This window comes from Protopterus annectens, chromosome 12.part0 (assembly GCF_019279795.1).
Source record: "Protopterus annectens isolate FY-2018-M chromosome 12.part0, PAN1.0, whole genome shotgun sequence".
Taxonomy (NCBI): domain Eukaryota; kingdom Metazoa; phylum Chordata; order Ceratodontiformes; family Protopteridae; genus Protopterus; species Protopterus annectens.
Genome location: NC_056746.1, coordinates 179,660,770 through 179,688,732, shown reverse-complemented (window position 1 = coordinate 179,688,732; position 27,963 = coordinate 179,660,770). Strand labels below are relative to the sequence as shown.

General features: G+C 40.3%; 1 protein-coding gene across 8 annotated transcripts in view; it reads right to left on the bottom strand.

Moving 5' to 3' along the window:
• The window catches only part of TRAF7 (TNF receptor associated factor 7), a 1,047,901-nt gene that overhangs the window by 647,978 nt on the left and 371,960 nt on the right, over window positions 1-27,963 (bottom strand). For all 8 annotated transcript variants that reach the window (XM_044089204.1, XM_044089203.1, XM_044089206.1 and 5 more), the window contains one exon: window positions 26,188-26,280. In XM_044089204.1, the coding sequence (XP_043945139.1) occupies window positions 26,188-26,280 (93 nt within the window). The remainder of the gene's footprint in view (window positions 1-26,187; window positions 26,281-27,963) is intronic.

Here is a 27,963-nt window from a genome sequence, read left to right as displayed (position 1 = left end):
TTTTTTTTCATAGTTTATTATTTATTTATTTTTTTGTGAAAAACAAGCTCTGACAGGAAACTTGATTAAGGCCTGACTGCATGCAGCTGTATAACACGTATATGATCAGTTTCTAGTGAATTATTTGTTACACTACGTATTCTACTCCGTAACAAATATACATGTGTGTGTGTGCGTGCGCACACACACACACACACACACACACACACACACACACATGGATGACATACAGCTCAGCAAGCTCCTGCCTGGTGCCCTCCTGAGTTCTACAGCAGCAGAGAGACAAAAGAGAGTCTTTGGAGTGATTAAGTTATCATTTTTCTGCATTTTCTTGCTGCCTTTAGCTAATTCCGCCTAAAAACACCGATTTTCTAGAGTTTCTGTGATTTAAAAAGCTTGTTTCAGCTACATATTGTACTTATTTTACTGCCTGCACTTTAACAAAGTTGTTTTTGTGTTTAAATTATGTTTAACTGTTGTAGGCTACACACTCAAGTGTGATAGACATTTCTGTGCATTTAAAGTGTTTTTTGATTGTATCTGCTTTATTTTCTGAAATAAACAAAAAATATACTTGTTTTCCTACCTTTCTAAGCTAGTTTAGTCCAGTTTTCAGGTTAGTGCTGAATTCAGGGCTGTGTTACAAGTTTCTGTGTTTGCCCATACCTTACTTGGATAGAAGGAAGTTTCTCTGTTCACTGTGAGAAAGGAAGCTTTGAGCAGCCTATCTGTCCCTGGAGGAGTGGTTTCAGCCCAATACTTAGTAGTTTATTGGTCATTCTGGGCTAATTTTCATCTCTTTCATTTCCCTGCTATACCACATTTGCGTAGTTTTGCACAGCAGGCAGCACCGGTTAGCTAGGGTATAACTATTCCCGGCTCCACAAAGTGTACTCTTCAATTTTTCACTTGGAACTAGACAAACTTTCAACTTAAGCACTCAAATCATTCACTTCTCATCCCTGCACTTGCCCAAAACTCGTAGCAAGCACTAGACCCCCCCTATACTGTAGAGAAGGACAAGGCTCTCTATTCGACCTTACCAGCCAATCAGTAAAACAGTTCACTGTACCTATCCAGGCATGTCCAAAGGGCAGTTTCAGATGTACTCTCCAGTCCAACTGGTGAATCTGGGCATTATGAGGCAATGTTACAATTGCCTCATGTACACAGATAACCCTCTCCTCCTTCCACGAAACACTAATACATGTGAAAGATGCAATTATACAGCTAAACTGGAGGCTAAGCTCTCTCAACCCAAGACTGGACCAGGCAGTCAAGAGGAGAAGGGAATTACTTGCATCACACTACCAGTCTCACATAAACCTATGAAACCAGCACTGACAAAAAACACACATAAATACACAAAAACATACTGGGAGGCTCTAAATAAAAATCTGCAAAAGCAACAGAGACCTCCAAAGCAGACATCCAAGCAACCTCCACCCCCAACACAAACCATGAAACACATACTTCACAAAACCAGTGTGCCACACAATCACAACCCTTAAGGCAAAATAACATACCCAACACACTAGTAATAGGCGACTCTATAGTCAGGCACACTGACGTCCCACTCACTAGGCTGAACAAGGATAAGGTTACTGTTAGTTGCCTATCGGATGCCAGGATCCGCCACATAACACAAGTGCTCAGGTCACTCCAGAACAAGTACAAATATGACTCTGTCATTATCCATGTTGGTGTGAATGACCTGAGCTGTACCTCCCTGGACTACATGAAAAGAGACATGGAGGAGCTCTCTGATCATGTAGTCCAGGCTGGTATGACCCTGAGTAGCATCCTGCCCTCACCAAGAATCATACCACGGTATAGTGAAAAAATTATCAATTTCAACAATTGGCTAAGCTTCTGGTGTCATTCAAAGGGGATTCGGTGTCTGTCAGCCTGGGATGTCATGCTCGACAAGCCACACTGCTTTGCTAGAGACGGCTTGCACCTGTCACCCTTAGGCTTTCGAATACTGGCCAAGGCTGTTGCCACCCCCATAGTGCCTTTTTTAGGCAAGGCTCAAAAGACAAACCCACCACTGTAAATAGCACAAGTAACACAAAACTGAGGGTAATGCTGCTCAATGCCAGAAGTCTAAACCTCAAAATGCACTCACTCAAGTCACTCCTCAGTATGGAGAAAATCGATATATGCGCAATAACAGAAACCTGGTTTAAGGCTCCAGAGAGCACCCCAGCACTACCAGGCTACAACTCATACCATTCATTTCGGCCACAAAACCCAGACCGAAATACAAAAGGCGGGGGAGTATCCATATTCATCAAGGATACCCACACCTCCAGGTTCGTGGCACAGCATGATGCTTCAGAGATCATCCACGTGCAACTAACAACGGGCAAAACTGCAATTCAAATTATAGCTTGCTACAGATCACCCACCATGTCCCAGAACCCCCACTCCGCATTCCTGGAAACACTGGGAAACATAAAGGTCCTACCAAACACCCTGATATTGGGTGATTTCAATTATCCAAACATTAACTGGGAGAACTACTCAAGTAGGAACTCCCTGGCCCAACATTTCCTAGAATTTATAAACTCAAACGCCCTGGATCAACAGGTTAACACCCCCACCAGAGGTGACAATATATTGGACCTGGTCATCACCAACATAGGCGACTGGTGTTCCACACTGGAGGTCAACCCCTCACTGGTTAGATCAGACCATAAATGAATCACTCTGGATATCCACATTCTGCCACCACCCCCAGTCAAAGAAACCACCGTGAAAAACTTTTCAAAAGCAAACTTCACATTACTTATGACCGAGGTGGGAAGTTTCAAAGCCCCCATGATAAAGGATAACGTTGTCCAAGCCACAAAATCCTTTTCTAATGCACTCTACAGGCACCTACAAGAATGCATGGATCGTGCTATCCCAAACAAAACCAAGACTCACTCCTCCAAGAAAAGGAAACCAGTCTGGTGGACCCCTGCCATAAACAAGCTATACAATAGAAGGAGGAAACTAGTACAGAAAATAGTAAAATCCCAAGAAGGGAAGACATCTCTGATCAGTATCAGCAAGAAACTACGTTCCCTCATAAAATCATCCAAGGCTAGCTTCGAAAGAAAAATTGCCATGGACTCCAAAGATAACCACAAGGCATTCTTTAGCTATGTCAGGAATCTAAGTGGCAATTCTCAGATCTGCTCGGAGTTAGTGCAGAATGACACAAAATACACTGAACTGACTGATATAGCCAACATTCTGGCAGACAAGTTCAGTGCAGACTTCACCCCCCCCTCTCACCCCCAAAAGGGCCCATAACTATACCAGAAGAATGTAGTGCCCCTTGAAATCACAGACACTCAGGTTAAAACAGCTCTTTCCAAAGCAAAAAATACAGCATCAATGGGACCGGACGGTGTCCTAGGCTGCGTCCTACACGAGCTCAAAGATGAACTAACCCCTCACCTAAACACAATGTTTAAACTCAGCCTCTCCACAGGCTACGTGCCCACAGAGTGGTGCACAGCAACGATTATTCCGCTCCACAAAGGTGGAGCCACAACGGACCCCGGGAACTATCGCCCTATAAGCCTGACTAGCTTGGTCTGCAAAGCTATGGAGTGCATCATCATGGATCTCATTAACAGAGACATTAGAAACCTCAAAACACTGGACCCAACCCAGTTCAGCTTTTTTAAGGGCAGATCATGCCTCCTAAACCTGGTGGACTTCTTTGAAACAGTTACCAAGGCTATAGACGAGGGAAAGGTGGTCCACACAGCCTACCTAGACCTCGCAAAGGCCTTCAACACTATTCCCCATTCAGGTATTATAGACAAGCTCACCAGCCTGAACATAAACCCCTACGTCATGAGATGGGTTGCCAACTGGCTCACAGACAGAACCCGCATGGTAAGAGTTGCAGGAGCTAAGTCTGACTCTAAACCTGTTACAAGTGGCGATCCCCAGGGCTCAGTCCTAGGACCCCTCCTGTTCGGCATATACTTCTCAGAGGTACAGGCAAGCACAGGAGGACTATGGCTCACCAAGTTCACAGACTACTGCAAACTAGGGGCTATAATTGACTCTCCAGCTGACACAGACATCCTCCAAAAGGGTCTCACTGAGACAGTTACCTGGTGTCAAAACCATGGTCTCAAGCTAAATACCAAAAAGTGCATAGTCATCCCCTTTGGAAAAAACAAAGTACCCACAAACTACCACATAGGTGGTAGCCCCCTAAATACGGAAGGCGTAATAAGGGATCTGGGGACCCAAGTAGATAGTAACCTCTACTTTGATTATCACAATGCCAAAGTGGTTAGAAAATCCTTCTATGTGGCCCACCTAATCACAAAAGTGTTTGCATCCAGATCGAAAGAGGTCTTTGGGCCCCTCTACGCATCACTCATCAGACCCATCATAGAGTACAATGCCCCATTTGGAATGTACCTTACAAGACACCTGCAACAACTGGAAAGACCACAGAAGTTCCTCACCAAGAGGACCACTGGTCTCAGGCAGATGCCCTATGCAGCTCATGTGAAGAAACTCCAGCTGTACTCGGTTGCATACCGCCTACTCAGAGGTGATCTCTGCCTAACATACAAGGCCATGTCCAACCCAGAATTGATGGACATGCTCCACCTAAAGAAAACCATATCCCCTCGAGCCACACGCTCCAGGGATCTAAACCTCACCACAACAATAAATAGGACGTGCTGGAGGGATAGATTCCTGTCCCAGAGACTTCCCATGCTCTGGAACAAGATTCCAGTCTACATTAGGCAGACCTCCTCACTAACCCTCTTCAAAAGAAACCTTGACGAGTGGATGGGAAACAGAAAGTTTACCCCAGGGATCACTTCAATGGCTCTGCTGGACAGAGGCACAGGGAACTAATCTAAGGGGGGTGGCGAAAGCCATCACATTCTGGCTAGGCTTATAAATGCCTTCGGGCAGATAGCCTAGTACCTACCTATGAACCTATACTCCTAGTTTAACAGGGAATAGCTGATCATCATTACTAAACACTATTACTCTGGCTCAAGGGCATACATTTTGGGTGCATCACTGGCAATAACTCTATCCCCGCCTAACTGTACTCTGACAAATCAGACTACAAGAAATACAGAATGTTACAACAGACATCTTGGCCCACTTAACTTGCCCACTTCCATACTAATGGATAAGTTGTCATTGCTCACTCATACTGAGTTTCCTTCGACACATTTGTAAAACTGCCTGTCTGTTCAATATCACTGAGCTTTAAAAAATATACATCAGACTCTTCATGGGCAGATGATTTGTGGAAACTGCTAAATACTGTAACAGTAGTTTTGGCCAAAATACTACCACTATTCTGTTCACTGGTCTGTCTAACTTACAATCATGTTATGCTTTATGGCAAAATGGAAGAAAAGTAATGTCCATAAATGTAATATTTCCAGACATAAGACTGTCGGACTCTATTTCACAGCTAAAACAGATATGATGTATATTTATGCACAGAAAGTTATAGAATTTTTACACATTTCTGCAGACCTAAAATACCCTAATGTACACTTTTCTGACTTCCTATATTTTTGCCATGCCAAAAGACAGTAAAAAGTGAAAGATCTCGCATAAGAAATTTCAGGACAGGAACACAACTCTGAAAATAGACTTACTCAGATATACCAGCGTTTATTATAGGAGCATGTGGCAGTCCCATGATCATTTATACAGCTGAACTGAAATTATGAGTGATGGAGCATTTGCACTTAGAAGACTATATTAACAAGAAGACTGGTAACTATGACTATACATCATGAGCAAGAAGAAATGATGTGCATTCCATTTCTACCTTTAGCACAACATGGCTGGGTTGGAGAGTTAGCATTCATGGGAGAAGCCCAGAAAAGCAATAAGGGTCAGAAGTTGTCACTTCTTCTGGCCCCCTAACACCTAGGGTTTTTCTTTTGTTAATCATTTAAACAAAAAGATATCATTTTTATGAGGAAAAAACAATATAGAATACAGTTATTTTTCGGCTCTCACACACTCCTCATATAAAACATTAAAGGACAGCTGTGTGAACAGCTTCACTACAGTGCTCCCTGATGTTTTGCCATAACAAAAACTACAAGGTTATTGGCCTCACATGCTTTTTGAAGCTGAGCACCTTGCTGGTGGGGTATATACTTTATTCCAACTGAGACAACAGAAAATAAAGTAATTATAATACATATTTTACTTTTATAAACACTGAAAGACCAAGTCTCACTACAGATGCATTTCAGAAGCAGGAAAGGAAGAGTTCCAAACTCTACCACATCAGCAAGTTGCCTATGAATGCACGCATTTGAGAAACAGGATAGCTAGGAAGGCAAAAATGACGTATGATTTTAAAGTCAGGAACAGAATGCTGAAGTTGCATTTCGTTTTGTGACTTTTCTTTTGTCTTCATGTTACACACAATTAACAAGGCAAAAGTGACAGAATGTCATGGAAAGGAACAGAATCTTTAGTTTTATTTCCAGGTATTATTACTTTTACTTAAGGATCAGAAAATATCCATAACCAACTTGCCTCCCTGGCAACATAAAAATATAGAAATATTCACACTAAAAAGGTTCCAAAAATTAGATTCCAATAATGTAATGCTTTAGAAATGTTCTCACCATTTCACTGCCCTTGTTTCAGTGTGACATTGTAAACAAAACACATGCTACAATATTTAAACTATGAAACCTAGCTCTCAGCAAGTACTAAGTTCACAACATTAATGAAACAAAAAAAAGCAGAAAGTTAATGCATGATAGATTACAAACAACTGACTGATGCACTCAGCAGTGTACGTATGTTGTAAACAGAAGTAAACATTCTACAGCTGCTGACATTTCAAAGTGACATCATGCGCACAACAGGATAGATGCAAGACACATAAATTTCACTTGCAGAAAGCTTTGCAACATTTAAACATCAGTGAAACTGGAGGTACTTTATACACAAGTGCCCAAATATGTCCTTGACTTGTATTTCTGACATAATGTATGCATTGTGAAAACAGATATTAAAGAATGTTCATAAATGGAAGAATATGGCAAAAATGAGCACAACCCCCAAAACAGATTCAGACATCTGCACTCATATGATTGTTTCAAGCACTTACAAAATCGTGTTACATGTCTAAAAGCAATAAAGACAAACAGCTACTAAAAAAACATTGGAAAAAGAGAAACTAAGTGCTTTTATTTGTTTCTTCCTTCAACAAATTACTAGTTGAAAGACCATGCAAGACAACAGGATTTTTTTTAACTTAGCACTGAAACAAGCAATGCTTTCTCTAACCTTTAGGACACAACACAAATTTTTCCACCTTGGGCTCAGTTTAAAATTAGCTGAAAGGGCATTATTATTAAGCCAAAACAATTTTGTGAAAAGGCTATGGATACAGCTCAATAGCTGATCTTCAGAGTGGAAAACCAGAAAGTTACAAGTATACTAGTGAAGATATGAATGCCTGGAAAAGTAAAGATGGGCCAAAGTGAAGTACGACATGGAACAGCAGATTATGGAAGCCTGAGATAAAAAGATGGGTAAATGGCACCAATGAAATTACCTACAGTGGTGGCGCAGACTGAAGGCTTATGCATAAAACCAAGAAGGGGAACTGTTGAAGCACCAAGAAAGCAAACATCTGGGGACTTGCGAGAATTACAAATGCAACAGGTATTATGTTTGGCATGGAGTTGAAAGCAGAAAGTGGAGCAGTGTCCCATATACCAATGGGAGAACAAGACAGCTGAGTGACACCACTGTAATGCAGATGGTGCAAAGGAAGACAATGACAAAAGGTGGGAATCATACAGTTCTTCAACTGTGCTGGAAGTTGAATGAACTGTAAAAAAAGAGAGTATAGTATTAAAATAATTTCTCAACTTAACCAGTGAGTAATGCAACACTTTAGTGATACCATTTCTGATCAATAGCTAATCCTGACTATGACCCAGATGGCACAGGTTTGACAAGTGGCTCAGGCACAATGAGGAGGAGAAGGGAAGGGTAGCAGTGACTGGACACTGCCTGCTTGCCTAACCTAGGGGAAGGGAGTATGATAAACTGCATCACTGATCTGAACAATAGTGCAAGGGTACTGTAGCGAGTGGCTATTGAGGGGGTGTTGCTTGTTTTGCATGTAAAACAGGATGGTGGCCCCAGGCAAGCTGTGCATACATGGGTCTACGTCACAGTATCAAAAACTAATTTTGAAGCCAAAAATGTAAAAAAAACTCAAAATATTGAAAACCTATTTAATACAGGGGATGTAAGCCCCCTGCACCTCCATCCTCTGCTAATTATAAATAACAACTCTGTGATCGCACAAGCAATAGGGGATGGTCAAATTCCTATTTTAAGTATTCTGAGTTTACAACATTTTGAGTTTTTAATCAGATGAATGGAATCTGTGCATACAGACAGAAGTAGCATCCCTACAGCAGGGGCTTCAGGCAAATTCCCAAATGCCTTGAGAAAGGAGAAAAGTGGGGAGGGGGGAGGAAGGGGAGGCCTCAGATGAATGAAGGCCTGGCAAACACCCAAATCTCATCTCTAAAAGGGAACTTACAGGCTTACAGGGATCTTGCTTCAGTTAGGTATCAATTGGAACTTAATTTTCTTGCCTGCTCCAGGAAACAAATGGGGTGTCTATTACCCTGGACAGGGAATAAACAGTTTAGTAGGGAACTCAGCAGCAGGGGCATAAAGTTGGGAAGATGGATCGAAAAATTATGCAGGGTCCCTACAATGTAAGGTCTTCACATCGTAGGAATATGGTACAGCGTTTGATTCTGATCTCAGATTATTCAGTAGGCTTAAAACGGCCCTTCAAGGTAGTCAGCCTAGTATTCACCAATGTGCAAGAATGTCCATTCCACACACATATACAGCAAACCAGAAGATGATTACAAGTTAGAAGTGCAGCCCCCTTTAAGGGCCTTGCCACCCACATAAAGTTAGGTAATGTACTCCAATTCCTGCAGAGGCATCTTAGGTCTGGATGTGTCTTCTGTACAGCAGTTAGCTCTTTTACATACTAGACAATTCAAAAGCATGAAATAGCGTGAGGCTAATATAACTTTCTTTGATGTACTGGCACTCCATTAATGACTGGATCTATTACTTATGCCCACTGACTGTCAGGACAGATTCCTTTTAAAGAAATATGTCTTTACATTAAAAAGTAAGTAAATAAACAGCCTGCAGTGACCACACCTAAACCAGCCACAGCTTTTTGCTGACTGCCTTCCAGAATTCACTGGGAAAGCAACAAGCAGAAAATCAGGGAGAATAGGTACCAGCTCATGTTGGGGAGAGCAGCAGACGGTTTCTGTGACATAAGCTGTGAGTTTTTTTTTTTTGTAATCCTGGAAATCAATGAGACATGGGCATTCCAGACTGCATGGCTTTAAGTTTTTGCAGAAGTTTCAAATTAAGTTAATGGACAAAGCCTGAAGTCTAGTGAAGGATTTGATTTTGGTGATGAAGAGTTTCACTCTACTCTGAGGTTGCAGCACATGATTTAGAGATGATGCTTTTGAAGGACGTGCTAAAGTACCGTGTGACTTCAGTTACATACAAGGACATGGTAGCACCATAGCACACTTTTACCAGGATGGTGAAGTCAACTAATACCCAATCAAAATTGTTAAGGATTATTGCAGTTTGTTCTCTGATGTCTTTGTAAATATTTCTAATAATCGTGTTCCTTATCTTGTTTCGATTTACTAAAGTGAACTTGAATAGTTCATTTTTATTACACAGTTCACACTATGCTCCTCTTTAGGATAATATGGTTTTAATATCAATAGTAAGGTACAGTGGCAGTGTCCCGAATGCCAGTTGCATGAATGGCAAAAGACTGAATTCAGATAACAGAAAGTTAAAATATCCTAACAATAATCAAACTCCATTTGACTAAACTCTGCATCCTGTAGGCTAAAAGTATCCTACAATTAAAGTGCCTTAACATTACACATTTAACATAAACACCTTTTAATGCTTTTCTTGCTACTCCTCTGATTCCACATTTCCCCTGTAAAATGTCCACCTCAGCATGGTGTAAAGTTTGTACACAGTATCTCTCTGTTTTTGTGACTAGTTAGTATTACACTTGTGCTCCACTGCTGGTTGTATTTTAACATTTTTATTGTAACCAGGGATGAGCCTGTGATTGGTCATGCTGTGATCTGTGCTCTACACCAGGAAATGAACTACAAAGTTAAATGAATTAATTAATTAAAAATCTTGAAACATCCCAGCAGTAGCACAGTGTTTGGGTAGTACAGCTAAATAAATGGCATAAGACTACACTACAACTAGCATCTCTGTTAAAGAAAACAATCTACAGCAGTAATATTATGTTAAGCAAATGAAGTGTTCCTAATGTACTGAGAGCTCTGTTGCAAAGTATTATAATAGCATAACTAAAAATGTAGGATTGTAAAATATGCATATTTAGTATTTTATCTTACCTACATAAGCAAAGTATAACAGTGGCACTAGAATGCATGCTGGGAGCTCTGGTCTACAAGATTATAATACCATTACTAAAAAAACTATGACTGCAAAATATGTATAATTAATGTATCCTTGCTCACATAACACTGGATCCTTACTTAGGTATGCAACCAAATTTCTTTTGCAAGGTCCAAACCTCCCTGCACCTCACCCATTTACTTACTCTCGAGGTCACAGGGCCTCAAATATTGTACAGTATGTACTGTCTATGCAATATCAATTCTCAGTTCTTGTTTGGAGGTTATGGGATCTCACAGTGAGAATATATACAATTTGGAGGTAAAAATAAGTGTGTGTTTTACCTGTGCTTACTGAGTGGACCATATCCATACTTTGTTGGGACTGTTCTGCTGGTCTGGCACCTGGCTGCTATTTTGTATGCCTGTCTTACTTGCCCCTGACATATTCTCTATGATTTTATTTATTGCTATTTATTGACATTTGTTGACCTGGAAAGTCCACTAGGTCAGAAACCCATTTTCAGTGGAGGCCCGGGGAGAAAAGCTCCACAGTTAATCACATATTAAACACAACAAATACAAAGTAAGAGAGATATACATATATTAGCATGATGCCTGAAGCTGTACACATGGATAATCTCAGTATATTTTGGTATCTGATCATCCCCTGTGCATTGTTGCGACATGGCTGTGAACCTGCTTCACTTGTCTTCCTGAGTGTCCATGAATGTCTTGACAGTTACTAGCACTACATGGGATGTGCTATGACACACCATTATATCTGACTGCCCTGTGTTCCACTATGTGCAGAGAATGGTGAAGTATGTGCCCTTCAGCAGCCTGCTAGTCTGGACTGTTTATGGATATCTTTAAGGTATAATTCATGTGTTAGGACTGTGCTGTCATTTGTGCAGGGACTTAATAATAATGTTCAGCAGTATGCACAATGTTCCACATATGTTGCACATTTTTCTGCCCCACTACCTGTGATGTGTTGCATTACACTGTGCTCAAAACCATTTTTTTTTTGAGAGAACATATCAAACTGAACATCTGAGATGTACAAAGACAGAGATGGTGGCCTGGGTACATGGGAGATCTGTGAGTGAATCATTACCACATTATTCTTTAATGGCTTTGCAACACTGGCATGACTAATGAGAAGCAAGTTGAAAGAATACTTTATTTTGGCTAAGGTTTGTGTGAAACAAAGTTAAAAAAATGACCACATAATATATTTTATCACAATCAGATGTCTGAAGTGTACACAGTCAGCAAAGTGGCCGTTACTGCTGAGTGGAGTAAGTGGGCTGTCTGTGGATGAAACTACTTACTCTCCTGCTGTCTGCAATACAGTGGAATAATTTACTTTGACTACTGTTTGTGTGAAACAGCTGAAATACATAGCTTTCAAGTGTTCCTGTGTTGCCTCATATTTTTGGTCTGCTCCTCAAAAATAATCGGTGGTTTTCCAGCAAATCTTTACGGACTGCGGCCACTTAATGACACATAGGCGAATTTAAAAAATGCATGCTAATAAAACATTGTTATTCTAGGAACTTTCTAAGTATACAACAGCAACATTTAAAGTACATTCCTAATTCTGGGCCTTTATCCCTCATTAGATTTGTGGCTTTGTACCACATTCTTGCACTGAAGTCAAGAGGTATTATTTTTATTACACTTGCATGTATACACAGTAAAGTGGCAATAACTGCTGAACGGGAATGGGGTTATCTGGATGAAGATAACTTAGCCTCTTATTTCTTGCTCAGTTTAAACAGTCTAGCTTTGGAGGAATAATGTGCATTTGTGTGAAATAATTTGGAATACTTTACTCTGGCTAAAAGTGTCTACTGCTTGCATGAAACAAAAGTTCAAATTAGCTCCCAAATGCTCCTGATTAATCAAAACATTGTCTCAGACTTTGCCTCATATCATCTATTCCTGATAAAATTTATGGTACTCTTACAAATCATTGAAGACTGCAGTGTCAAACCAATTACACACATTTTTCATTCACATTTCATATTCTTCAGAAATGCATACTAATGCAACAACTGTTATTCTAACAGCTTTCTAAGTATAACAGACCAATATTTAAAACCTGTCTCTAATTTTGGTCTTTTTTCTCAACTCTGTCCCCGATTCTTGCACCAGCAGCTTAAGAAATATTACTTTTTTTAACCACACTGAGATGAGGTATACACAGCAAAGCTGATGTAAGTGCTTCATGGGGGGCAATCTATGAATGTAAGCTGCTTATCCTTTTGTTGTTTGCACAGTCTAAACTGTCTGGCTTTGCAGGACATAAGCACATTTGTGTGAGATAGGTTGGAATATTTACTGTGACTATTATATGTTTATTTGAAACAAACTTAAAATAATTTTTACTACAATAAGGTATGTGAGGTATACAAAGTCAACAGTGGGGCTACAACTGCTGGGTACAGGGACTGTCTGCGGATAACAATGACTGGGTTCAAAATCTTTAATTATAGTAATTTAAACATTATCATAGACCACTTTTCGTTGTTAAGTAAAGGAATCAAACTTGTAACCAGACCTTCACCTGACATTTCAGATATTCTTTTAGAACTAAAGTTGTTCACATGAAAACTGAATTTGTCTTCTCAATTATCTGAGCACACAAAAAGTACTAATATTCCACCTTCCACCAACTTGAGAAGGAAAAGTACTTACAACCCCCCTTTAAAATCTATTACAGCTACCTTTGAAAAATGTTGTACAAAGGATCTTTATAATTCTGATAAAGTAAGAGGGTCACAGTCAGAAATATGACTACTGAAGAACAGCTAACACTTAATGCCTTGATAAATAACCACCTTATTATGGTAATGAAACCGGATAAGGAAGGTGGGGTAGTAATAGCTGACAAAATCGATCATGTGAGTAAAATCTACAGTATGTTACAAGAGATGAACAAATATACTACTGTTTCCAAAAACAAAATCAACACAGTGTATAGGAAGATTGATATATTCCTAAAAGATTGCATAACAGAAGGTATAGTCCTCTATGAGACATATAATTTTCTTTCCATCAGAAATCCCCGCATACCAGCTGTCTTCAGAATCCCGAAAGTGTGCAAAAATGTGGATGACCCTCCATATAGACTTATAGTCTCTGCACAAGGGTCCAAAACATATCCACTAGCGATATTCATTGCTCAGACTCTTAAAAATATTTTAGATTCCACTCACCACATTTTAAAGGACTCTTGGGATTTTCTTAGTAAGCTAACCCATGATTTATATAATGATTAAAATATCTTTTTAACAGATGTGGTAGATTTATTTACATCTATTCCCCCACAAGATGGGTTTACATTTTTTCATTCAACATTACTAGAGCTTACACGGCTAGACAATCACTTAATTAGATTACAAATGGACCTTCTGGAACTTGTATGAGAATACATCTTTATCTATTTTGAAGGAGAATACTGCCAGAAGGTACAGGGGGTGGCAATGGGTGCAGCCTGCTCCCCAACTTTTGCCAATCTAGTAAAGTTTATGTGGTAGAAAAGATACATTTGGGACTCTATTTTTTCATCCTGTTGGAAACGTTACTTGACATACCTAGATGACTTATTTTTTCTTTGGGTGGGTGCAGAAGATGAGATATCTAAATTCATGGAATTCATAAACACCACTACTGGATTTTTAAAGTTTACCCACCACTTTGACAAACAAGTATGTAATTTTTTTAGATGTTTCTATTTCAAAAAATCTGAAGTTGAAAAAAACTGAGTCTACCACTTATAGGAAAAACACTTTCTCTAACACCTATTAACATTTTAAAAGCTGTGACCCACACACCTGCAAAAAAGTGTTTTCAAAGGGCAATTGATTAGGGAGGCCAGAATGTGTTCAACTTTTGACTTATTTTTAGCAGAATGTCATAAGATTACCAACATGTTTTTAGAAAGGGGGTATCTACAAAATTTGATCAGTACTATTAGGTTAGAGATAATTAAAGGGTGAGGGACTAACTATTCCTCCCTTTTAGGACTAGGTTATACAAGTACGCTCAGGACAGAGGCCACTGAAGACAAGACTACTTGCTTTATTAATTCCTTGGTCATTAAATTTGATGGGTTTGTCCATGAAGTAAAAAGCATAATACAAAATAACTGGAAGTTGTTCAAAATAGACCCCAAACTAAACAGTCTTGTTGGTGACAAACCATCCTTCATTCACAAAACAGGGAATAATTTAAAAAACCTGTTTGAGAAAGCACCAAGAGTAAACATGTAACGTTTCTCAACAGGCACATATAAATGTGGAGCTTGCAACCAATGCCCCTTCATTTCTGACAGATAAACATGTTTGTGGTGGGACCAAAATGTGTAATTAGCAAAAGGTAACTGCTCCACAAAAGGAACAGTTTACACTGCCATCTGCTCTGGTTGTAATAATTTTTATGCTGGCAAAAGAGAATCAATCATGCCTTCACAAAAGCATCTATGAGCTTTATTATTGCATTTTCAAATAAATCTTAATAGCTTGCTTTATAAGCACACACTGTCATGTACTAGTTGTAGCAAATTATTTTTTGGTATTTTGAAACTAAAACAATGAGCGAGAAGGTCACTGAAAAAACAGTCAGTAAAAACAAAATGAGAACTCCAGCAAAGCTAGAACTACCACTGAGTGACCTCCCAAACCTCTTGTATCAAAGGTACATGGGATATATGCAAATGATCCTTATGAACATCAGGTGCCTCAGCTAATTGGCGATTCTGAATTCCCATGACTTGTTTCATCATTTTAATAGACAATTTCAAGGTAATAAAGCCAAAACCCACTAGCTGTGGATATGCATATTTCGGCTTTGTTATGACCTCATCAGCATAGCACAAGCAGAGTGTTTGACTAGGCATTAGAAACATGGGGCTGTTATACCCAGATGATGTCCATTACCATTACTGTCACTGCAAAAATATCCCAAACAACAAACTAAAACTATGAGTGAGAAGGTCACTGAAAAAACAATCAGTAAAAACAAATTGAAAACTCCACGAAAGCTAGAACTTCCACTGAGTGACCTCCCAAACCTCTTGTATCAGAGGTACATGGAATATATGCAAATGATCCTTATGAACATTTAATTCAAATTACATTTTAAAACAATCTGGTAGATAAGCATGATCAGGAAGGTGAATACAAAAGAATATGTACATTTATGCATGATAAAAAAACAGTGCAGGTGGCTTTTGGCATGAAAACCACCAAACCACCAAGGTACAGAATCTGCCAGTGTAAACTGACCAACAGATTAGAAGGCCAAGCAGGCCAACAATGGTAGCTAGCCAGAGCATACAAGGTACAGTTCAAGGACAATGAAAGACAAACCTAAAAGGAAAGTCAAAGTAATAGGGAACCTCAACCTTTCATCAGTAATATATGTAGCACAGACTACAGAGGAGAAAGTACAGAAAATTGATCTAGATGCTGGAAGATGAAAAAGGCTTAAATTAAAGGCTAGAACTCAAAAAAAGGATTAAAGACATACAATTGTATTATGATGTTCATCTCTTAGCAAATGCAATAAACATTTTGGGAAAGCATTACCATTAACTTGTGTTGACCAAAAAAGGCCATTGACTGCATAATTTATGAAGCACTAATAAGTAGCACCGAGTTTTGCATTACTAACTCTGTCAAACTGAAGAGGAGCAGAGCAGGGATGAGGCTTGCTCATCTTCCCCTGGGAGGGCTATATTTCTGTGCACTTTGCAGCAGAAAGTGAGGTGTAATCTCATTGGTGGAGAACAGAGCTCATACTGGTGGGGGTGGGAAGGTCTGTCTGGACAGAACTCCCCTTGTGGCAGTATGGAGATGTCCCTTCCATAGACAGCCCATTGCGGGTACCTCACCGGGTGTTCACAAGGTCTGGAATAGGGAGAAAAATGGAAAAACTTAGAACCTCCTTTGATGGCTGCCTGGATGATTACCCCCACACCCCACCTTGGTCACTGCTCTTCCTAAGAAGCAAACAAATGGACTGATGAAACAGTGTAATGGTCAGCACACAACATGTGCAAAATGTTGCAAAAAATAATTTGGCAATAAAATCAGCCCATCAGTGATATTTTACATTTAATCCTAACATCTAGCCCAACTGGCTGAAGTGTACAATCACAAAAGTGTCATGTCTATAAAGTTTTCTTGAACTACTACTATCTTTTCCACCTTTTGACAGTGGTTTGAATTCAGTACTGGTTGATCCCAATTTGGCATACTTCTAATCATCTATCAAAAATTCTGCCTTCTAATTATTCTCTGTCAATCTGCCTCTTAGAAGACTGTCAATTTACTGTGGCTTTCATTTAAATGACTAATTAAACTGTTTAATTTCATATCTGAGGGCTATCTTGTTTTAATATGTTACTGCCATTGTTTAGTTACTATTGTTGTGTGGCTAATATTCATTATCTTTCACATTTTACTTTATATCTGTTTTAATATCAACATTTATACAATTTAAACATACATTTCCATGAATTCTATAATACCATCTCACAAAATGTAAGATGCAGCCTGATTTAATCTTTATTTCTCTTTCAGTTTATATAATATGTATACAAGTTTGTATTGTAAGTACATGTTTACTGTTGTATGTGCAATACTTTGACTGTATAATGTTTAATTTAACAAATGCTGATTGAGTTACTGATACTCACCATAAAGTACATATGTGGAAGCATGATCATTAGTACAGTAGATATTAAAAGAGAAAGATAACTGCTTTGATTTCATTCATTAAGCTTGAAAGGTACCCTCAGATAGATATCCATTCATTTGGCCTGAGGTCTAGAGTTTTGGATGCCCTCAGAATGGCATTGGTCTCCTCTCCAAGCCAAGGATATCAGTAGGAAGCAGCTGAAAGAAAACAGCCCGTCTCATTTCACTTCTCGTCTGGAGGAAGGATGTCACCATCAACTGTGCCTGGAAACATGGAAGTGAATTAGCCATGGTAGGGTGCCTCTCCCCAACCCACACACGGTGAGGTGTCAGGGGAAATAACTCAGGAAGGTGCTCCATCACCCAAGGTTTCCACCCTCTGTAACACATATAAGAACAGTGAAGTAGCCAAAATGGAGGTAGATCAATATAAAACAAATATGTAGCAGTGACATTTTATCTAAACATTTACTGTGTACAGTATGCTTGCACAGCTATATTACAATTATCATAAAGGTCACTGTTGTAATATCATTCATCATGCCCGTAGACAGTTTTAAAGCAGAAGGTATTCCACAACTAGTTTGGCCACAGCACTGGAGAGGATTCACATACCCAGCAGGAATGGATTGACAACTCCTAATCTACTCCTGGATTGTATGCATAGCTGGCTTGTAATACTTCAGACTGTGAAAGGAGGTCCAAGTAGCTACCTCACATACATTTCTAAAAAAGGCACTGTAGTGGAGGCTGCACTAGTAGAATGTGGACTGTTCTGCCCTTTCATGGGCTTAATATGGTGGTTTCAACAAAAAAAAAATCAATGCAATAAGCCAACCAAAAGGTAAGATTTGACTGGTTACTGCCCTGCTTTCTTTCCTAAGAATGAAGGCCATTGCTCTGCTCTGTCCCTGGGAGCTTGGATAAATAGGTTGTACAGATTATGAAGAAGCATCTCAGGGTACAGCAGGCACTGTGTACAGCCCTACTGGGGGAAGAGTCTATGATGCTCTCTGTATCCTTGAAGGCAGATCCAGAGTCAGACTGCATCAGGGAAACCCTCTCCAGTACATACTCCTCTTCTGCTGAAGCAGACATGGATAGAACTGAGGAAGGGAGACCTGACAATGAGGGTCCAGATAGCCTTGAGATGCAGATTGGCACTGCAGGCTTGAATGCTTAACACCTAGACACTAAGAACAGCTCAGATGAGTAGTAGCCATTGATGGCACCAAGGACTTGATGTTGAGCAGTTGGGTCTAAGACCCATTCTTTGTCAATGTGGCTGGAGTTGAGTGCGTCAGATGTGGAAATGTACACAGTGAAACCTGAATGGCTGTCGAAGCCACTAAGACAAGGTCTGGGTGGGTAAGCCAGCTCCAAAATCTCCGATGCAGAAACAGGCACCAGGGAAGGAGCTAAAAGAGGTGATGGGAGCCAAACTGATCTACCCAGATAACACAAGGGAATGGTCTGATTCCCAGCTACATCTGTCACTTCAAGAAGGCCCTCATCATAGCTTCCCAATCAGCTTCTGATATGCTTTGAAAATAATGCACTGACTTACAGGAAGACACAGAAGGAAGTCTGGAGCCCATAACGCATGGTAATTGTCACTCTGAGGAATGTCTACTGCTGGTCTTGGTGGGAGATGTGTCCCTAATCACAATACAAGTGATTTGTATCTCAGTATAGGGAAGAAGTCTCTTCCCTTGCTACTTTCAGAAAGAGAAAGAAATTCCCTGATCCTCTGCTTTTTGTTTTTTAAAGTCTCTGTCCTCCTTTCTTCTCTCTCTCTTCTTCTCTGGTTTGTCCATGAGTCAGCAGTAAGAAGCCCTTTAACAATTAATTTGGTCTGTCTGTCTCCTAGGGTTCTAGGGGTGAACACCTTCCAAACAGAGCAATCAACTTTAAGGTGTTCAAGGTCTAAACAAATAATGCAAAGATCAAACACATTTTGGAGTGGGAGCTTACGCCCACATTTGGTGCACTTTTTTTAAGGTCTTATCCATAGCTGAAAACAGCAAGATATTACAATAGCAGGACAACAGCAGCAATAATATTGACCAAGTAAAAAACACACTATTATTTATTTATTTCTTTACTAAGACTAGGCAGAAACTTTAGATGGCTGCCTAATTTACAGTTGTGTACACTTACCATAAATGTAGATGTTCGAGTGTATTCACTGTTGCAGTCATTACATTTGGGTTATCTGCTTGCAGTAGCCCTCAGTCTGCCTGATTATCAAAGTCTTGAGTCCTGCGTCAGGTGCTGTCTAATCTTCCGTGATGTCAGGTAGTCAGGGGTATAAAGCATGCGGCCGACCAGGTGATATCCAGTGTGGCTCTTAATCAGTCCATTAATTTGCCAACCTTCTTTTCTAGTCCACAGAACAAAGGGGAACGTATACTGCACTCCTTAGGTGTGCACAGACAACTTAGATTTTACTTGGACAGGACTAAACCTCTAAGGAAATCTGAACAACTGCTGAAAGGCTCCACTGCCATAAGGGCCTGTAATTCAGATAGCCTTCTTGCTGAAGTGATTGCTAAAAGGAAAGCTGTTTTCCAAGAAAGGAAACTCTGCAGTTGCAGCTGGCTCAAAAGGAGGAAGAGTGAATTTTTCCAATACAAAATTAAGGTCCCAGGCTGGAGTTGGAGCTCTCCTGGGTGGTCTTAACTTTTTAGCCCCTCTGAGGAACTGCTTGAGCAGTGGGTGAGAAAAGAGGGGTGGTTCTGTGTTGTAATGAACTGAAATGGCTGAGGCGTGAATTTTGATGGAGGAAAAGGAAAGGCCCTTGTGAAGCATCTCAGTTAAGTATTGAAGAATCTAAGGTGAATTGGGCGCTGTTGTGGCCATCCCTTGAGTTTGGTTCCAGGCACAGAATCTTTTCCATTTTTCAGCATAAGAGTTTCTAGTACTAGGCCTCCTTGCCTCCAAAATGACATCCAATACTTATTTACTGAGGGATGGCAATGGAGAGATTAGGTAATTAGCGAGGTTGCCAGGTTTAGGGTTTGAAGCTGGGGGTGCAGAATAGGAGTCTGAGGTAGGTGCCATGGGGCCAGCTGTGACACACTGCGCAAGAGGGGGTACCAGTGTTGATGTGGCCAGTCTGGTGCAGTCAGTATCATCCTTGGTTTGTCCCGTTTGATCTTTAGTAGTACTTTAGAGAGGAGAGGCAGAGGAGGAAAGGCATAAACCGATAGATTTTTCCAGCTGAAGGATGGAGCATCCACTTTCCAAGCTTGTTTGTGGGGAGTCCTTGCGCAGAATTTGTCCACTTGGTAGTTCTGGGGGGAGGCAAACAGGTCTATATCTGGGATCCCCCATTTGTTGATCAACATGTTGAAAATCTTTGGTTCCAGTTTCCATTCGTGTGGGTCCATGAGATTTATGCTTAGTCAGTCTGCCAGTGTATTTAGTTTTCCTGACAAGAATTGAACCTGTAGATGAACTTGGTAGCTCAAGGCTGTGTTCCACAATGCCATGGATAGTCTGCAGAGGGGGTAAGAATGGGTACCCCCTGCTTGTTCATGTACCACATAACAGTGGTGTTGTCCATCTTTACCACTAATTGTCCTGGAAGAATGTGGTCCATGAAGGCTGTCAGAGCATTCTGTACAGCTAACATTTCTTTTTGATTGACATGCAGGTGCACTTGACTTGGGTTCCATTTGCCCTGAATGCACTTCCCTGCCAGGTGAGCCCCCCATGCATAGTCTGATGTGTCTGTTAAGGTTTGGGCGGCAGGGGGCAGAGTGAATGGTAGTTCCTTGTTTTGGTGGCAGGCCACGAAAGGAATTCTAACCATAGGCAAGGTATGACAGGAATCATTGCTTCTAGATCCTTAGAATGTTGATACCATTGTAGTTTCATCATATGCAGTCTTGCATATGGAATTAGTAGAATGCACAAGGCTATGAACCCCAAGGCTTGCAGTATTTGCCTTGCAGATAGCAAGGTTTTTGTGGCCACTAGTTTGAAGTAAGTTGTCAAATGAATTTGTTTCTCTGGCGTGAGGAAAGCCATCCGGGAAGCTGTGTTCAAGCTTGCTCCCAGGAATATAATTTGCTGACAGGGTACCAGCTGTGATTTCTTTTCATTTATGGTGTACCCCAGACAAGTTAACACCTTTTGTAAAAATGCAAGATGATTCAGAAGTATGTCCTGGCTTTCTGCCTGAATTAGATATTCGTCCAGGTATGGGTATGTCTGAATATTTCTTTGCCTGCAAAACGCAATGACTGGAGCTAGGCACTTTGTGAATACCCTGGGCACAGCAGATAAGCCAAAGGGCAGTGCAGAAAACTGATAGTGCATGCAGCCTGCTTCGAAGCGTAGGTATTTTCTGCAAGATTCCCTTGATTGGGATGTGCAGTTAGGCTTCCTTTAAATCCAGTGTTGCCAACCAGGCATCTTTGTCTATCATGGGAAGCAAATGGTGAAGCGTTAGCATCTTGAATTTTGGAATCACCAAAAAGGTGTTTAGGATAGACAGGTCCATGATAGGACACCATGAGTTGTCTTTTCTGCATACCAGGAAATGTCTTGAGTAGAAACCTTTTCCCTTTTCCTCTTCTGGTACAGTCTGAATAGCCTTTAATCTTAAGAGAGAGTACTTGCTTTTGAGCCTCTGCCCACTGATTTGGGGGTAGATCTGGCCAACCGTTTGGGGTTGGTAATGAGTGGAAGTGAAATCTGTATCCTTGGGAAACTATGTTTAAAACCCATTTGTCCTGGATAATGAGTTCCCAATTTTTTGCTTGCAGAGCAATCTTTCCCCCTACAGGAGCAGTCGGTTGAGAAGTGCTTAGAAGTTTTAAAGTTAAGTCATTGAGACAGCTTACCATAGGGGGGAGTCTTACTACTCCCTGATTTGGGAGTAGGAGCCCCCCACTGCTTAGTCCTGTGCATATCCCTGGACCGAAGCCTGGGTATTCTGTTGGTTCTGGGTTTGAACTGAGAAGGCCTGGAAGAGGCAGGAAAGGACCAATTTTTTGAGGGCCAATGCCTACTAAATCTAGGAGGCTACACTTGTAAATCTTTAACAATTTGCATAGATTTAGCTTTCTCCTCCATCTTTTTAAGAACTTCTTCTGCTTTGTCGCCAAACATGTGGTCCTGATTTAAGGGAGCATCCAGCAATTTAGTTTTAACATGATCTGGCAAAGATTGCTCCTTAAGCCAAGCATGCCTTCTAAGTACAGACCCGGTGACAGCAGCTCTGCAAGATGCCTCTAGTGAATCAAAACCACATTGCAAAGTATGTTTTCCAACCTGTTCAGCAGAATGCATTAAATCCTGTAAATCCTTATTTTCAGCACAATCAGGAATCAACATAATTTTCTGTTTAAGCAATCCAATAATATGCTGCTGATACTTTAACATATGAAACTGGCAATTTAAGGCCCTGATGGCCAATGTTGCAGAGGTGTATACCTTCTTACCCCATCTATCCAGGGCCCTGGAATCTCTATCAGAGGGGGTAGCATTTTTGGCAGTAGTAGCCTTATTGCCCTTGGGTCCCTGTGAAATTGTCTCAGGATCCACAGTAGGATTTTTAAAAATGAACTTGTGAGAATCAGGAACCCTGTAATATCTATCAGGTTTTCTGGGAGCAGGAGGTATAGAGTCAGGGGCTAAGCTAGATTCCGAAAGGGCATAGTCAACAATGTCCAGCACAAGAGGGATAGCTAAAGGCCTGTGTTGGGGCAGGAGTAAGAAATCTCTAAGCCCCTTTTTTAAAATCAGAGTAATCCTGACTTTCCCAGTGAAAATGCTCCCTAACAGTATGCAAGGTTTCACCAAAAGAAAAATCCTCTGGGGGAGAAGCAGAGGGAATAGATTCCTCTGCATCAGAATCCTCATAGGTGGATAAGGGTAAATCCTGGTCATCAGAGGAGACAGAAATTTCAGAATCCTGGTCAGAGGTATCATAAGCAAATTCAGTCCTAGGTCTCTTAGAGGGGGAAGGTTGGCTTCCCCTGATTAAAGTAATAAGGTCTTCAGCCATTCTTATCATTTGTTTTTTAGGCATAGAGGCCTGACCATGCAGTCTGGGCATCGGTTTCCTAGGCATGGTTCGAGTTTTAGGCCTAGAAGAAGAAGATGGCATCAGTTTAATATGCAAGTCAGTAGGCCTGAATACACCCTCAGAAGCCGGTGCCATCCAAGGTAGAGACATCCGCAGGTTCCACAGTTGAAGCATCTCACGGCATACCGGACTCCGAATGGGTCTCAGTAGAGTCTTGCGAATCTGAAGTAGCGGGTATCAGGGGCTGTGATAGCACCTCAATGAGTACCGGCGAACTGGTGACTGGCTTAGGAGAAGCATCATCGGCAGCTTTGGACCTAGGCGGCCTGTCTCTGTCTTTATCTTTGCGTTTCTTTGGAATGTCAGTAGTCGGGTGGCTTACCAAAGACATATCTGGATAATTGAACAGAGTACCAAAATATTTAGAAGTGAAAATGTACCAACGACGAATAGTTTGTGGTTTAAATAAGGCACAAAACCGACAGCGAGGTACGTCGTGGTCAGGGCCTAGGCAAGGAATACAGTACGAATGAAAATCTTTATGAGGTATTTGCTTTCCACAAGAAATACAATTATTGACTTTTACTGACATCAGTTTACAGCAAGAAAAATTTTCCCCAACGGGGTACTTAGCTTTAGTTGAAGACTTTGGTTCTGAAACTCGAAAACGAAAATGTCAGGATTCGGCCAACCGGCACTTGTGAACTGCTTCTACTTTGGGCACCGCACGGCAAGAAAGACTGATGTAATGGCGTCGGCTGCATGCTTCATATCCCTGACTACCTGATGTCACGGAAGATGAGACAGCAACCGACGCAGGACCCAAGACTTTGATAATCAGGCTGACTGAGGGCTACTGCAAGCAGATAACCCAAATGTGATGACTGCAACAGTGAAACACGAAGAACATCATCAAAGAAGCTGAGTTAGTAAATAAAAGAAGACTGACTACTTAAATATCTGAGAAATCTCCAGAAGCCTAGAGAGGATAAGAAAAATAACTGAAAATGAGTGATCTTCTGGTAAAAATGTAAAAAAAAGCAAACAAAAAAAACCCCAAAAACATAAGAGCACTTAGCTACTGGCCAAGAAAAAGTTCCAGTTGCTAGGGCTGGAAATGAGATTTGAAGAGGTAGGCACACAAGGTACTATGGGACAGTTTATAAGAGACACTAGAGCTAACTAATGGTGAGTGTGGATAGAGGACATTGACTAGGTACAGTGGACATAAAAAGTATGCACACCCCTGTTAAAAGGCCAGGTTTTTGTGATATAAAAAATGAAACCACAATAAATAATTTCAAAACTTTTCCCACCTTTAATGTGACCTGTACAATTCACTTGAAAAACAAACAAATCCATTAGGGGAAAAATATAAAACATAAAAAACATACAATAAGCTGGTTGCAAGTGTGCACACCCTTAAACTAATACTTTGTTGAAGCACCTTTTGATTTAATTACAACATTCAGTCTTCTTGGGTAGGAGTCCATCAGCATGGCACATCTTGGCTTGGCATTTTAACAGGGGTGTGTACACTTGTTATATCCACTGTAGGTTTTGCAGCTTATCTAACAGGTAGGGTAACTGGCAAATAAAATGGGTCAAGTGTTCCCATGATGTCCTCAAAATCTGTTTTCATAAACAAGTTGTGTTGTCAGGGATATGTATACTTATCTACAAGCCTGCCTGCAATCTCAGGAGTCAGACAAGAAGGGGTGAAGGCTCAGATTTATGTGAACATTGAATAATTCTGGTAATTTTACACCATAATGAAATTACTCCTACAGTGAGCTACAAATTACTTCACTGGGGTGACTGCAGTTTTCAGAACAGGTATTTTTTCACAGCTATGCCAGACAGAATAATGGTTTGAAAAAAAAAAAATAATAAGTTAAACATTTTAACACCTCGATTGGACTGAAGCTAAAAAGACAAGGGGTACATACATTAGTGCAAGTGGCAACATGAAGTCAGGAATGAGCCTTTGTGCCCACGGTCCTAGTACTGGGAGGACAGAATAAGGACTGGACAGACAGCTGTTTTAATCTGAGGAGGAAAGGAAAAGATGTGGGAAAACATATCCACTACCAGAAAATGAAATAATAGTTGGCCTAAGCATTCCAGCAGAGGTGCAACAGGTCATGAAAAGCAGAGAGACAAGCTCACGCAAGCTGTCCCAGGAAGTAGGAGGGGAAGCATCATACAAACAACTCTATGACTGACATGCAATGCCCACCTGCACACCAAGTCACTTCAGTTACTTCTAGCATAGAGACGAGCAGAACAATGACAATGAAGGACTTAAGAGTTACAGGGAAAAATCCTGCCACCAAAATGACAGTTACTGCATTCTGGCTGTTGTACCCTCAGAAATAAACAATTCTAACATTTATCTGTAAATTTCCAGATTCAATCCCAACTTAAGGAAAGAAGAAACAGTATTCTTTTGGGACTCTCCCCTTTCTGTAAAGGTAAAGCAAAGGAGAAATAGTAAAGTGAAAATGGAGTAATGGAGAGGAGATAAAACATCTATTGGGTTAGTTGATACTGTATGAGATAGTCTCCTGATGGCAATGATCTATTGGTCTTTAACTTAGCAACATGCAGAAATAAGCAGAAATAAGCAACAGTAGCACAAAAACACAAACTAATGTGGACATATACTCTATTTACATATATAAAAACAGCAGAATATAGAATACTCTATACTGTAGATAAAACAGTATAACAATGATGCAAATTCTGCAAATTTCTACTCTGTTCACTATTTATTCAGTCTTCAATATCAGAGTCCACAATAGCACCTTACAAAGATAAAAAAACAAACAAAAAAAAACAACGATGATAGATTAAGTTAGTCTTTCTCACGTGTCAATTGTGTATACAACAAGCAAACTACAAAAAAAAAAAAAAAAAAAAAAAAACTTACCCCACAAGTGGTAATAACAGGATCCTTAAACACACTACAGCACAACTGGCAACAAAGTTTCACTGACGGCTGTTCAGCGAATACTAAAGGCTCCTGCAAATGATAAAAACAAGAAAACTGTGTACTACAAACTTACACTTAAAACAGACAAAAATTATCAGTTTTACATTAGCCATTGCACTGTTGCAGTAAAACAAAAAACAGTTTCTAAACCTTAAAAATTCATCTAGACATACTTCCAAATACAGTGTTGTGCAAATGTAAACATTGGTCTGAAAGCAATACAGAGCACCACTTCAGTATAGTTATGGTGTAAAATGAGAAGTGGGTACTGCTGTCAGAAATACTGTGCAAGACAAATCTCGGTGTGTAAAAATCCAAAGCCAAGCCTGCAGCACACTAGGCAGTACAGATCCTGCAGCTTTTTCGTACGCTTCCATTTAACATCCATAGCTCATTACAGTGTCTTGACATTTGGGGGGGGGGGGGGGACTTCCTTAATTAAGTGACTCGTCGGTTTATAACAGACAGTATAGGAAAATGCAAGGTGTAAACTACAAAAGAACACTGATTGGTAATCTTGGATGCCCTGCAGTGAAAACGTTAATCACAATCTGTCTCTTGCTAGTCATATTTTCATATTTACATTCATATTTCATAATTGAGAGAGCTACAGATTACTGAGGAGCATGATGTGAAATGTGATGTTGGCAAATAGAAAAACACAATGTCACACTATGCTGGACTTTCTGCTAGCTCCTGTCTTGTAATTATGATGATATGCAATATTTCCATATACGCATTAATATTTCCAGAACCAAATTACTTACAGACACTGCACAGGTTTAGCTGAAACGTCTGATGTTGAAGAAAACTAGCATTGGTATGTGCACATAAGCTACACATCTTAATAGATACCCAATGTTATTTATATTGCTAACTGTACAAATAAACATAATGTCTCAATAAACAAGCACTCAGACAATTTCTTGCTGTCATGAGAAAGCTCAAATCCTGCTGAGCAGAAGTGCTCTGACATTGTATGCCTAGACGGTACAGTTTCCAAAATGCAAAAAATTGTTTACAAAACTTTACATAAAAAAATTACCATTTCACAAGATAATTACTTTTTTTTTTGCTTGTTTATGCTTTTTATTTTGATTTTCAGAAAATGTAACAATGTACAGATCTGTGTAGGCTGCTAGAGGTGGGACATTCCATAGGTCAGTGGTGTTAATGTGTTAACTGGCAGTGGTAACAAATGACATTGTAAAACTGGTGGCAGTGACCCTCACCAGTGATGCTGTGAAAAAACACACAAAGCCTGCAACGTTTTGCTTCAGTATCTGGCACCACTCGGGCACTTTCTGCAGGCTAAGAAAACGTTTGCCTTTTCTTTTTCCACCAAATGCAAATTCATGTACATTGTGAGTAATGGAAAAAAACAGTTGGTGCAGACACCATTTCCCTTAAGCACCGTAAGAGAACGCCTGAGTGGGCTAGGAATGGTGCTGAGCATGAAGGACACCCGTGGATGCAGACAAAGACAATTTTATCTGAGTGGGAAGTGACTGAAGGTAACGGTCTCACTGACTGAGGACCTGGAATGGTCCTTGAGATAAGACAACTCAGATATGTCACAGACAAATAATGCACAGAGTGTGTTGATTTTCTAACAACAAAGATTCTGAAGGACAAGAGACTATTCTGTGAAAATCTGATACAGGCCAATGAAAAATGCAAGTAAGTTTGCCAAGAGACAAGCAGATACATGCA